Below are 13,529 nucleotides of genomic sequence, written 5' to 3'. Positions count from 1 at the left end.
TGTGAGGCTCTTAATTTTTTGAAGTCCTTCTCTTCTAAAGTCTTTTCCTGAATGTTAAAGATTTTCTACGCTTTATGTTAATTAGATAAGTTCTTTCCTGACCGTTTACAGCATTTCTAATGAAAGTTTTAGTCTTACATAAAAATGTAAAGTTTTACATGATGCTGGTAACATAAAGGACCTGTCTGAAACAGATCATTCAGTGGAGCTAACTTCCTGTGTGCTCAGATTTACTCAGAGCTGTATTTTATTTCGCTAATGTGTTGTTGAGCACGTTATTGCCAAGTTTCTGGAACTTGGCAAACTCTTTCTTGCATAATTACCCCCAAACAGTTCATTTTAAACACTGTCTTCTCTGCTTCTGATCACAATAATGTTTTTGTCTCCCTGTAAATCAAAACAAAAATTAGCACACAATAATTTTACTGTAAAACATAAATAAATCTCAGCAACTTGCTTTTTTTTGGAGAGAGTTTGGGAGTGACTTGAAATACCTCTTAAAGTCAGATTTTTTTTCTTTTTCAGGATGGTCGTGCTCTCTCTGGTGTTCTGATCTGTGCCATGTTCTGCTTCTGCCACCTCTTCAATAACCCCATTCCTGCCATGCAGCTGCTCAGCGCTAAGAGACCAGGCTCTGGCCTCTGGCCTTCACATCACAGGTTTGCATCTCTGAGAACAAAAAAGAAAAATGTCAAAGTATGGTTAATTTTTTTTTTTAAATGGATTTATGTTTTAGTCTGTGTACACAGCAGGCATGTGATGCAAGTTCGAAGATCACTGGTTCCTGAACGTGCTTTTAGCATATGGTGTTCATACTAGACTTGCCATCCGAAGTGCATCTACAGGTGGAAGAGGCTTGGTGCAAAGTATAAGTGGTGCAAATTTCATGCACCTTGCTCCAGGCTTTTCCTTTTACAGCTTTATTCCAATATTTGAAAGACTTGTGTCATATAATTCTAGATGGGCACAAACTGCAATTATTAACTTTTCCTACATGATCAATAGTCAAATGATTTGAAATGGACGCTACCCATATGTCACTACCAACCTGAGTCCCTAAATGGTCAAAGTTCAACTGCTTTAACTTGTACTTTGCGTTCAATCGCTGCAGGTTTTGTATGTAGGGACCAAAAACTGACATAAAAATGTCCATAGCAACGCGTGAACGTGAATGTTTTGAAGGTGGAATCCTGAACCGTGCATATACACATTTTTACATAGACTTTTCATTGGAAGTATCGCTTGAACGCACGTTGCCAAGCCTAGTGTGAACGTAGCACTAGACAAAGAAAAAAAGGAACACCTAAAGTCTCTAACTGTATCTGTAACCCTGCCTGATCCATCAGTGTGCAAACCATTTAAAGGCTTATGAAGGACACTGAAACATGAATCTGTGATTTGGACAGTCCTTGTCTCTGTGCAGGTACATAGGTTACGTGTGTAGTATGGTCTCAGAGAAGCCCAGCCTTCCCCACTCTAAGCCCTTAATGATCAAGGCTGTCACAATGAGTCCAGTCCCCTGTTTCAACAAACAACGTAGTGGATGCCGACCCTTCTGTGATGTCCTCATTGGAGAGACCAAGATTTTCACAACTGCACAAGATTATGAAAGGATGAGGTAAGCAACACAGACTCACTGATAATGGCCCTCTTCGTTCAGCCTACCTTTGCCAAACATCTTCTGATCTTCTATATTCTGTTAATGTCCAGAGAGTACAGGATCCGGGAGGGGAAGGTCATTTTTCCTCTTGATGTGAGCGTACAAGGAGACGTTGTGGTTTCCGTGTACCACATGAGGTCGACAATTGGAGGACGTCTGCAGGCCAAGGTAAACAAATCATGACTGATCAAACCAAAATTTAGAGATAATGTTGACATGTCCTGTTGAATTAACAACAGGCCAATACCAATTATTTTGGAGTTTAAAAGTTTCCTAAAATATACACTATTTTTGCAATGATCAGCTTATCTGATTGCTTTTTTATTTTTGGGGTTTTAAAATTGTTGTTTCCCCCCATAATTTAATATATTTCCTTTATAAAGAGATTGATTCTTGTTATCCGCGAAGTATTCTAGAGAAACTCCTTTTTTTTTCTTTCTTCTTTTTTGCACATTTTTCTTTCTTACCTGAACTGTCTGTAAATAGCTTTTTAAATTTTAGCACCTTATTGTTTACATTTGTGTTACATTTTTTTTATTTATTCTTATTCTCTTCTGATGTTTACAATGCTGTCAATGGCTATGGTAACAAACAAATTTCCCACGTATGGGATCAATAAAGTAATTGTGATTCTGATTTTTACATCAGTACATTTTTTATTGAGCAACACAAGGGTGTAGTGCAGGGCTGGCCAACCCTGGTCCTTAAGAGCCACAACCCTGCCTGTCTTCCAGTCCTCCATGACCAGCATGCTGCTGATTAGCTGACTTAAGTCATTCCACCCCCTGATTAACTAAGCACACATGATTTAGGTTGTCATCATCAAGCTGTTTTCCAGCTCCCTTTTGCATCTTGAATAAAAAAAAGGTGTCTCTTTTGACTGCTCAATTTGAAAAGATTTCTTAAGTACATCAATTTAAAATTGTATATTAAGGAGTTTCACTCAAACTGAAATGTTTAGCAAACTTTTAAAAAGGGATTCTTACTTTAATGAGCATGACAGAAAACAAATATTATTAGTATTTTTTTAAAAGTTGCTTCTGTTTTTTTGATGAACAGGTGTCCAACACCCAGATCTTCCAGATTCAGTTCCATACTGGTTTCATTGCTCCTGGAACCAATGTCCTGAAGTTTAACAAGTAAGAGTAGTACCTTGTGCAAAACTTAGCATTCTAATGAATCTCTGTTTAGATGCTTCAAGTTGTTTTTTTGTGCACTTGTTTAATTTCTTCTGTTCAGACCAGAACTGGATGCATGCGACTCCCCAGAAAAGTATCCCCAACTGTTTCATGTGATACTGGATGTGGAAGTGGAAGGGGTCGACAAGCAGAAAGACCTGACACCTCCATGGGAGCAGTTCCCCTGCAAAGACTTGGCTCCTAATGTGCTCTTCTCCTGCCATCAGGAGCACCAGGATGCTCTGGCTATTGCAGGTTGGAAAAACTGGTGTTTAATCAACGCTATGTGAGGGTTTCATTAGCAGATAAACTGTAATACATGTCAGAATTTAGTGCAAAGTCTTTTATAATTATGGTGAAATCTTTGCATTTCTTAATATTCCACATAAAGAGATAGTTTCTTTTGTTGACTTGTTTTAAATAAACAGTGTAAAATTATACCAGATTTGCTTTAGTTTCTCTGAAGCTCTGCTGCAACAGAAAAAGATCCTTTCATTGGTATTGTGAACATTTTCATTGATGGAGAGTAGCCTATGGATATAGTTTTTTTTGTTTGTTTTTTTAAATTAGCATCAGTTTTGTCTGTTGAAGTAAAAAAATATGAAAAAAGTCAACATTTTTGTGAAGGGTAATATCAATGAAATACAATTATTTTATTAGCCCACTCTACAAAAGCAGCCGCCTTTAACTGGATGTGAGTTTTTTTCCAAGAGAAATGACATTTATTGTGGCCTTTCATTATACCTTTGGTTTGCACGGCTGTGGTCAAGTGTTGGAATGGATTTACATGAGAAATTCATGTTTTGGAGGATGCAAACCTGATATTTGAAATCAAATAATTGGTTTAATTTGCTTTCCCTTCAACTTGAATTAAGTTGACTTCATTCATTATTTGCACATCATACTTTTTAGCTGCTGTGGGTAACACAAGACAGCAATCAACAACTGAAACCAGGGGGATCATAAATACTGAGGAAAATGCATGAGAAATTACAGAAAGTTGCGATGACTAAAAGCAGAAACTAGTTGTGAGCATGAAAACAAAAAAGAGCAGCACAAAACAGGATGATGCTATGCTTCTGCAATTTCACACAGGGGGACAAATAAGACAGAAGGAATCACTGTGGATTTTTGTCTTTTCAATCCCTGCTGCTGCAGTGCAACTGCAGAGGGAACTTCCTTTATGTTAAATCTATTTTTGAATTTGTGAGAAAATAGACTTTAGAAGGTGTGAGAAACCAACACGAGTCTTATTCAATGAAGGTGACTTCTTTGATCCTGAATTGAGATTATAAAAGCAGCTAAAAATGGTTGATAGGTTAGTTTAAGGGGAAAAAAGACACAAAAAAGGCTTGGATAAAAATAAACTAATTTGACTCGTTTTTGTTCTTGCAAGATGAGATGGAAGGCTTGGATCTGGAGGGTAAGGCAGATAGCAATCACCAATGGAGAAAATCAACAATGACAGATGTTACCTAGGGTTTGGTTCAATTCAATCTTGCTCTCCCTAACAGGAGATTAAAGTATTGACAAAGACATTAGGTCTTATTGAAAAGTCTGTTTGGCTCTTCATATTCATGAACACCATTGATTGAATTGATTTAAACCTACGCTTGTTTCGTAGTGATATATCATTTTGGTAGAAATCTTTAGTGTTAATGAGACAATCCTCTAGGAATTGGGTGTCAAATACTAAGCAGACTCTTTAACATAAATCACGGTATAACAATAGTTTTTTTGTGAGTTTATTAAAAAAACTGGTCAATATGGAGACTTGTGGAAAAGAACAATATCTGAAATGAATGAATGGAAGCTTTGTGACTGTATAAGAAGTGATCTACCAAGGTGAAATATTGCTCATTTACCAAACATACATCCCATTCCTGTCATAGCAGTTTGTAGATTTTATGGATTTGACTTTTGTTGGTTGAAAAATATCCCACTTTAGTCAATTGTCCTTGAAGCTACCATCTATATTTATTGTGCAGGAGTCCAATAATGTTGCATTAGGTATGACAGGACTAGCCAGCTCCTGAAGCAGTGATAGCGTCTGTTGATTCCCGTTTTTCTGTCCTCTTCTAATTAGAATCTGCTTTAAATTTTTCCACTTCTATGTCTTCTCATTCCGTTTATGCTTCTTCCCAAGAGCCAACACGGCCAGATGGCGAGAAAGAAAGCGAGCCCTCGGACGATGAGATGCTCTCACTCTCCAGTCAGCGAAGCAGCATCAGCGCGGCCCCCCAGAGACCTGAACCTCCAACGCCTGCCCCACCTGCACCCAATGAGGAAGTGGACCTTCTTGGCCTGGGCGGGGAGGACATCGATGCTCCCTGCTCTTCATCTCAAAATCAACCCTCATCAGCTGCAACTACTGACCTCCTGGGAGACTTGTTTGGGGCTCCCCCTCAGCCAACCAGTGGGCCCTCATCCACTCAGTCCACTCCACATAAAGTGGCCCCCAACACTGGCTCACCATGTCCCTCTCCTGCTCCACCAGGTGAGAAGACCTAAAGTGTGTTCAGTTTATTTTGAATGTCAAGTAGAACCTTTGTATCTTATTGGTAAAAATGTAAATATTTAGATTAAAAAAGCCTAAAATTCCTGACTAAGATAAAGCAAACTTTATATTATTTTGTATTTTAAAAGTTTTAAATTCACAAATCTTCATTTTTAATAGAAATACACTAACAGGTCTCCTTTAGAATTTCTCATCTATTTCCCAAACAGGCGTCATCACTATAAGGGGTCTTAAGGTTGCTAACGCTTACCTAGCAACTGTAGGTTGAAAGTGGAACATTTTACCAGTTCATTTGCCAGTTTAACACACACTTGGGGACAATTTAGCACGCTTTTTAGAAGATTCACAAGAAAAACACACAGAAAGGTCCCTCTCCAAAAGCAAATCACTACACCACCACGCAGCCCACAGTTAGACAAATTTCTTTTTTTTAAACTTTCATCCGTATACCTTTAATCTAAAAATGCAGGTTTTGGAAGGCACAAAAAGACGAGTCAATTTGTTTTTATAAATGAACTGCTTATCTGTCATTTTTTGTCATGGGCAAATAGAAATCTTAGTTAAATTGTTTAAAAATGTGCCCCACCTCTTAAAATCTTCAGTAAGAGATTTTTCAAAAGGTTTCTTAGTTTGCATTAAATTTAGGAACAATTTCAATACTAGTTCCTAAAAATGTCTTTTAAAAAACACATTTTTAGGAACAAATTGTTGTTTTGTCGGAAATTTACTATTTTAAAACACTTAAATTTACGAGAACAAAAGTCATGAATTTATGGAGAAAAAAAAAAGTAATACATTAACGAGAAAAACCAACAAAGTTGTCTGTTTATCAGAGCCATGCTCAAAGATGAAGATGTAGAGTGTTTTGTGAAGCGTTTTTTTCTGGATAGTTTTTTGGCCACTCAATGCCAAATTATTATTAGTTTAGTTTTTGGCTTCATCAATGGGCACTGCAGAGATCCTGTAAGCCACCCATCAATGAATAAAACATTGATAAACCATAAAGTAAACAAAGGATCTTCCAAACGTTTGCAATGTTACCAATAAACATTCAGCTTACCAATTCAATTGAGTTTAGTCTGTCTGCACTGCTGCTGCACAGCGTTCATTTGCTGCGCACTGTATGTTAACTTTAATCTCGCAAATGTATGAGTCGTAAAATAGTCATAAATTAACGACTTTGAATCTCGTAATATTACCGGTACTTGGTTGTTTTTTTCCCGGTGGCCCTAAAACTCCGTCGTATGTTTCTAAAAACAAACAAAAACAATCGCACTCAGAAATTCTTATCTCTTCTTTTTTTTTTAGCATTTGATCCCTTTGGTCCAGGGCCCATGCACAAGCCTCAGGACATGATGGGTTCTTTCCTCGGACCAGGTAATGTGGGCCAACCAGAACTTTTCCTGCATGCAGCTCGCTCCCCATCACCCACCATGCAGCCCTCAAGCCTGGGTAAGGCACAGCTCTGCTGCTTAACAAACAGCACAATGCTGTTGTATTGAAACATTTATTTAATCTTTTTTAATCTTTGGTTTTGTTGACATATTCACTGCTTGCAGGTAAAGTTTGCTTTCATTGAGTTTTCAACATGCTGGTTGTTTGCTGCCATTGCAAGTTTTTTTTCATTTCATGTTTTTTTAAGTCTGTGTTGCTAAATGAATGAACAAATTGCATGACAAAATAAAGAGTTTAATTTAAGATGTTGAGAAAATTTTAATGTTTTTGCTTAAAAACAAATCAAATGTCAATTGGAATTTTATCTTCAATGAACTTTTTAAAACATTAGCATTCATTTGCTGACAGTGACAATTTAGCAAAGTGTGGACACTCCAGATAAAAAGTTTTAAAAAAAGGAGCTTGTTTGAGCTGCATGGGCTCATGTCATTTGTTCACATTTCCCATGACTTCACTTTTTGACCAACTCTTTATCTGCTCAAACAGGTCGGAGTTCCCCTGTTCCACCCACAACCCCAAGTGTTAACATTCAGCAACAAAATGCCATGGGAGGATGGGACTGGAACAGATCAGCTACATCAAGCTCAGGTGCTCCAAACTGGAATCATTCACGCAGGAAGTGAATACACACAGCATTCCCATTTTTTTTTTTAATTGCTGTTTGATGTATTCAGGAGGAGGCTTTGGGATGGGGAGTCGCTCAGCCACTACCAGTCCCACAGGATCAGTCCACAGCACTCCCACCCACCAAAATAAACCAAACACGCTGGATCCTTTTGCAGACATTGGCAACCTCAGTGGAAGCCTTGGAGGTCTAACAACAACTAGGAATTTCCCCAATTCTTTTTTTACTTTTTAAGTTGCTTCAAATGCCATATTTTTTGTCCAGCAGGAGGCTCTGGATTCTCCAGCAAGCCCACTTCTCCAACAGGAGCTAGCCCTGCCTTTCCACCAATGGGCTCTCCATCACGGCCTCCGCCGTCTCCACAGCATGGAGGAGGGTGGCAGCCCCACTCTGGAGGGAGCTTCCCTGCATGGCAGTCCAACGCTGGAGGTGGAGGCGGGTGGCAGGCACAAGGACAGACCCCTAACCACCAGCCAAAACCCAGCCCAAGCCATACCTCCATGCCCCACACGTCACCCCAGAATCGACCCAACTACAACGTCAGCTTTTCAGCAACGAGGGGAGGCTCTCCCAGCGCTGGGGGAAAAGCACAGCCTGGGATGGGTGAGCAGAAAGTCTGTCTGAGTCTGTCTTTTTTATGATTGTAAGCTGAGTTTTTTCCCCTAAACAAAATAGGCTAAAATGTTTCTTTAATGTTCCTTTAAAAAAACATTTTCTCTGCTTTTGTGTTTGTGACAGGTTCGAAGCCCAAAGTCTCAGATGCCAACTTTGATGACTTGCTGTCTGGTCAGGGCTTTGCAGGGACCAAAGAGAGGAAAGGGCCTAGGACAATAGCAGAGATGAGGAAGGAGGAGATGGCCAAAGAGATGGACCCCGAGAAAATTAAGGTAAGACAACAATCTTTTCACTGCATGCCGTGACATTCACATCAGATATCCCTCAAGTTTGCTTTCTCCTCCATTTTTTTTCCTTTGTAGCTTGGCTATACCAGTTCAGTAACCCCTCAACCCTCAATAATGAATTTCGGCCTATTAAAATGGTGTTGTTTGGAATTGTTTCCTTTCAAACTAGCAAAGCAACAAATGTAGGTCTCAGATGACCAAACTTTGTCTTCCATAACATTTTTTAACTGAAACCTAAACCGCTAAAAGCAGTTATGCTAATAGTTGTTCAAAATCCGCTCCTCTGCGTCTGTACGTGTGTCCCAGATTTTGGACTGGATAGAGGGGAAGGAGCGGAACATCCGAGCGCTGCTGTCCACCATGCACACTGTGCTTTGGGAAGGAGAGACGCGCTGGAAACCTGTGGGCATGGCTGACCTGGTCACCCCAGAACAGGTCAAGAAGGTGTACCGCAAAGCAGTCCTGGTTGTTCACCCAGATAAGGTGGAGCACATCAAAATTTGAAATAAAAACTCACAATGGTGATGTTTCTGTATGCATTAGTTACAAAGCTGTAGTGTTTTATTGTTCTCAATCTGTTTACTACGGCGGAGTTTTAGGGCCAGTTTACAAAAAAAATGTTTTTAAATTACGACTTTTAAGTCGTCAATTTACGAGAAAGAAAGTCATAACTGTTAAATTACGAGATTTTAAGAAGTTAATTTACGAGAAAAAACTAGTGAATTTATGAGTTAAATTTAAATCTTAAAATCCTAAAATGTTTGATAACATTCATTCATTTTTCTGTACCGCTTTGTCCCTTTCGGGGTCACGGGGATGCCGGAGCCTATCCCGGCTACTTGGGCGTAGGCAGGGGATGCCCTGGACAGGTCGCCAGTCTGTCGCAGGGTAGAACGTCAACAGTCACACACCCATTTACTCTCACACTCACGGACAATTTAGAGTTGCCAATTAACCTATGAAGCATGTTTTTGGACAGTGGGAGGAAGCCGGAGATCCCGGAGAAAACCCACGCATGCACGGGGAGAACATGCAAACTCCACACAGAAAGGTCCCCCATTGATGTATTTTTCAAGTCCCCCGGCCGGGACTTGAACCAGGGGCCTTCTTGCTGTGAGGCAAGAGCGCTAACCACTGCGCCACCGTGCAGCCCTTTATGTTTGATAACATATTCAAACATAAAATTAATTAAATTTTTACAATTTTCTTTTTTAACCTACACCCATTTTTTAGTAAAACTGCTTATAGTTATAGAATATTTTCAATAACATGATTGAGCTTCTTGCTTTCCCAACTTTTCAAATTCCTGTTGTAGAAATATCTAAAAAACAGCAACATGCTTTAATCAGCAATTGATCTATAGTTTGCATATATGAACTGCATAAATTAATACTTGAACACACGTAAAAGACTTGATATTTTAAACAATATTGCAATAATTTTCCTTGTAAAATGGGTCTAACTCTGCTTTAATAATGAGGTTTGCCCAAATCAACCAGAATTTGACTAAACATAATGATAGAATTATGTTTATCATGCCCTTTTCCTACTTTTACTGTTTTACTGTTCAATTTGTTTTAGTTTAATACAATTCTTGGCTTCATGTAAAGTCAAAACCCACTCTATGGTTAGCTAGAGTACAGAATACTCAGATTGTGTTATGTGTAAGTGTTGTATTTGGTTACTCTTAATTGCACCTGAGTGTGCATGAGAGTGTGTTGCCCTGCAACAGACTGACAACCTGTTTAGGATGAACCCCGCATTAGTCCAGTAGTTGGGTTGACTCCAGCAGCCGCATGACCAAGAAAGGGATACAGCAAGAGGATATAGAAGAGCCCTGTGACAGACCGGCGATCTTTCCAGGGTGTATTTTGCCTTTGCCCAATGGTGGCTGGGGCAGGCTCCGGAAGCTGCGAGACCCCAAAGGGGATATAGTGGGTTAAGAAAATGGATGGACGATGGAAGAACTATGCTGCACCAGTAGTCAATGATCCAGTGACATGATTAATAGGGTGATTAGTCACTGAAAGAAAGACAGATCTTGATTAACACTAAGATTTACTGGATCAGATAGATTTTTATAACAAAAAAGCTTTCAAAGGAACAAACCAAAACACATTTACAATGCGGCAAATCAATTATCAATATTAAGAAAAAGGTGTTTTTAATTTTGTGCAATATATCACTTATTTAAATATTTAGGCCGTTCAAACCAGTCTGTCTTTTACATACACATGATTGGATCTGATTTCCAGTCGAAAATAAAAGGACTACTGCATTTTTTTTTTCTCTTCCTTCACAGGCAACAGGACAACCGTATGAACAATATGCCAAGATGATTTTCATGGAACTAAATGATGCCTGGTCAGAATTTGAAAGCCAAGGACAAAAACCTCTGTACTAAAGAGACAGCTGCAAGGAAACGAGCAACGCCAGGATGTTTCTGCTGATTCTGTCATGTTACCAACTCGGATCCTGTATGATGACATCTGCTTTTACGACTGCGCTTTGAATCGCTTCTCACCCAGAGCAATGAATATCTATGTTGTAACTTGACTTAACTGAACAAAAGTCTCCAGATGTACCCTCTGTGTGTGTGTTCTGCAACACTATCCTACTTTTAGCCCCCTGCTCAGCATCAAACTAGATTTCTAAGAGACAAATCAAAAAAATGATGACAGGAAAGGGAATCAGGGAGTCATCTGAAAAGACACAATTCATGTGTAAGGCCCAAATATTTGATTGCATTCATGTCAGCTGAAACTTATCGTTAATAAAATGTTCTTCAAGCTGGAAAAAAAGGCCAGATTGTTTAAAAATCAGCTGTAATTTAGATTTTTTACAGTTAAAAATAGCCAAACAAACTATGTCCAGATTTTTGCTAGCATCAGTTATTCTTAGTATAATCTCACAAAGCTACATGTTTTTCCATGTTTGCCTGGATCTGGGGATTGTATATTTAGTATTAGCACATGTACAGTTCCTGACAGGAAGCACTTCGAAGCCTCATAGACGTTCATTCTGCAGATTTGCAATTGAAGCTCTTTAAAAGCACAAAAATTCAATGCAGCTTAGAAGAAAGATTTTTGTTCTGTCAAAGATATTTTATAGATGTTTTCTCACATATCTGCAGACTTCTTGCAGTTAAAACATTACCCATCAGCACTTTTTGTTTACAGAAACCTTTTACTTGAGTCAATTGGTTTATTTTTCCATTGTATTTCTGTAACGGCAGAGGCACTTTTATTTATGTCCTTCAGGTAGATTTCCATATGGACGTGAGTGCAGAAAACAGCCGGCTCGGAGGACTGTACACGCTGCAGGTGCTTTTTTTTAATCCAAACAGATGTGAACTTTTTCTCCGCGGCAAATAATACCTGCGTAGAATGATGCTTCCTCCTCAGCTTTTGATCCGTTGTTTTAAAATGCTACTGGTGTAAATGAAAAAATCCATGCTAATCAATGACCGTGGTGTGTGAGTCATTGGTACTGTATTTCTGAAAACAAAAATGTTCTCATAAAACGTTTAATTTTATCATTTAGTTGCTTTATTTTGACATTCTCAGAGGGCACTGACAGAATGCTCTAAAGTCTGACACAACACACACAGAAGCATTTCAATTCAAATACAGTTTATAATTCATATCCAGCTCAAACATGTCATCATTGCCTTTGCATGTTCATAAACTGTCGTCACATTCTTTCCCTTGTTAATATGTTCAGGACATTGCGCATTTACGTGACACTTTTTTTCTCCTTGACTGTTTTTTTTTCCAGTTCTGCTTTCTGGATATTAACTGAATTCTGAGCAGCCAAAAGAAAAATGTGAGCTCTGGAGAAAGTTATTTTTATCAGAACAAATCCCCAAATGGGGGAAATGTGTGTCTTGGGTTGACATATAAACCTAAGGCCTCAAACTCAAAATACTGAACTTGAAGATGTTTTTAGTGACTGTGAGAAGCGTGGCATCCGCCTGCACTGAGGACCTCTCTGTACAATTACTCTTCTGTGGGGTCTTACAGATCATTGAAAAGCTAACCTCTATAGTGTAGAAATTGAACTCGTGTTGTTTGAAATAGTGGAATGTATGGGTCAGATTTAAGTACCGTTAAGTCATGTTTGCCTGTCTGCTGTACAAGTGTTACTAAATTGTGTAAAAAAAAAATCTCTTCAGGTGTTTCTTTTCAGCTCTGTTTGCTGTTGCAGGATGTACATAGTAAACCAGTGCGATGCACAGCAATAAACTGTTAATGAAGCAAAAAAAAGAAAAAATATTTTTATTTTTTAACATGTCTGTGTTTTTCCTTATGAACACTAGAGGGCAGCAACATGCAAGATTGAATTGGATTTTTTTGTGAGGAAAAAATTAGCCATCTTGTTATTTGGGTAATTTATTAAATAATACTCAGATAAAATATAAATTAATTTGATATCCATATAACTATTTTTTTTGTCTTTTTTGTCTTTCTAAATAAGTGCAATTTGTTTTCATTTTTATTTCAGAGGGTTTTTGAAAAAACAAGATGTTTGGTTGAACTTGAGCTGCATCAGCCTATTATTATTTTTCAGCTACCTTTGGGATCAAAGGCTAACATAGTTGAGGTGCTAAAGGTATAAATGTGTCAGACCCGTACCAGAAGCATTTTTACAATGTTACCGGAGAGAGAAAGAAGAGGGAAAAGCTGAAATTTGCAGCCACACATCTTTTTTTCAGTTAGTGGGAATTTAACACACTGTAGTTTTAAGTCTAATAATAAACAAACGTTTTTACATGTTAGTGGTTCAGAAAAGGTCATCTTATAAGTATGAAATCTAGCAGCTGACAAAGGTGATGTACCGTTGCAAAAAAAGTTGTCACTTCGTAGCCTTAGGTATAGTTTAGGTCAGAGTACGAAACACGAGAATACAGAAATGAACTCAACAAATATCTACATTTTTATTCTGCCTATATGTCCTTTTTGTCCTCAAAAGACCACAGAAGGTGCTTTAGAATTTTTACAATCTCCATTCCTTTTGCACAGATGTTGCATTGTGTAAATGCTCAGAGGGAAATCAAAGAAACTATAGTTGAAATTACTCTGTAATCTCTCTGAGAAGAGATTCTTCCCAGAGAGATTAGTCTCCCTGGAGAGATATTTTGAGTATTTTCTACTGAGAGGAAGTCCTGGGGGGGAGAGACAGAACTTGTCGG

General features: G+C 38.5%; 1 protein-coding gene across 5 annotated transcripts in view; it reads left to right on the top strand.

The window, feature by feature from the left end:
- Window positions 1-12,626, top strand: part of dnajc6 (DnaJ heat shock protein family (Hsp40) member C6) — a 37,014-nt gene extending 24,388 nt beyond the window's left edge. For 2 of the 5 annotated variants that reach the window (XM_020702458.2, XM_020702455.2), the window contains 14 exons: window positions 526-659; window positions 1,424-1,618; window positions 1,711-1,828; window positions 2,720-2,799; window positions 2,900-3,093; window positions 4,235-4,261; window positions 4,985-5,335; window positions 6,665-6,808; window positions 7,298-7,399; window positions 7,486-7,623; window positions 7,701-8,039; window positions 8,175-8,323; window positions 8,645-8,821; window positions 10,641-12,626. In XM_020702458.2, coding sequence (XP_020558117.1) covers window positions 526-659; window positions 1,424-1,618; window positions 1,711-1,828; window positions 2,720-2,799; window positions 2,900-3,093; window positions 4,235-4,261; window positions 4,985-5,335; window positions 6,665-6,808; window positions 7,298-7,399; window positions 7,486-7,623; window positions 7,701-8,039; window positions 8,175-8,323; window positions 8,645-8,821; window positions 10,641-10,742 — 2,250 coding nt within the window. In that variant the 3' untranslated portion in view covers window positions 10,743-12,626. The remainder of the gene's footprint in view (window positions 1-525; window positions 660-1,423; window positions 1,619-1,710; window positions 1,829-2,719; window positions 2,800-2,899; window positions 3,094-4,234; window positions 4,262-4,984; window positions 5,336-6,664; window positions 6,809-7,297; window positions 7,400-7,485; window positions 7,624-7,700; window positions 8,040-8,174; window positions 8,324-8,644; window positions 8,822-10,640) is intronic. The other 3 variants (XM_020702457.2, XM_020702456.2, XM_011474122.3) reach the window with 3 other exon arrangements.
- The last annotated feature ends 903 nt before the right edge of the window (window positions 12,627-13,529 follow it).

Source organism: Oryzias latipes, chromosome 4 (genome assembly GCF_002234675.1).
Source record: "Oryzias latipes chromosome 4, ASM223467v1".
NCBI classification, from domain to species: domain Eukaryota; kingdom Metazoa; phylum Chordata; class Actinopteri; order Beloniformes; family Adrianichthyidae; genus Oryzias; species Oryzias latipes.
This window is presented reverse-complemented; position numbering and strand designations above follow the sequence as displayed.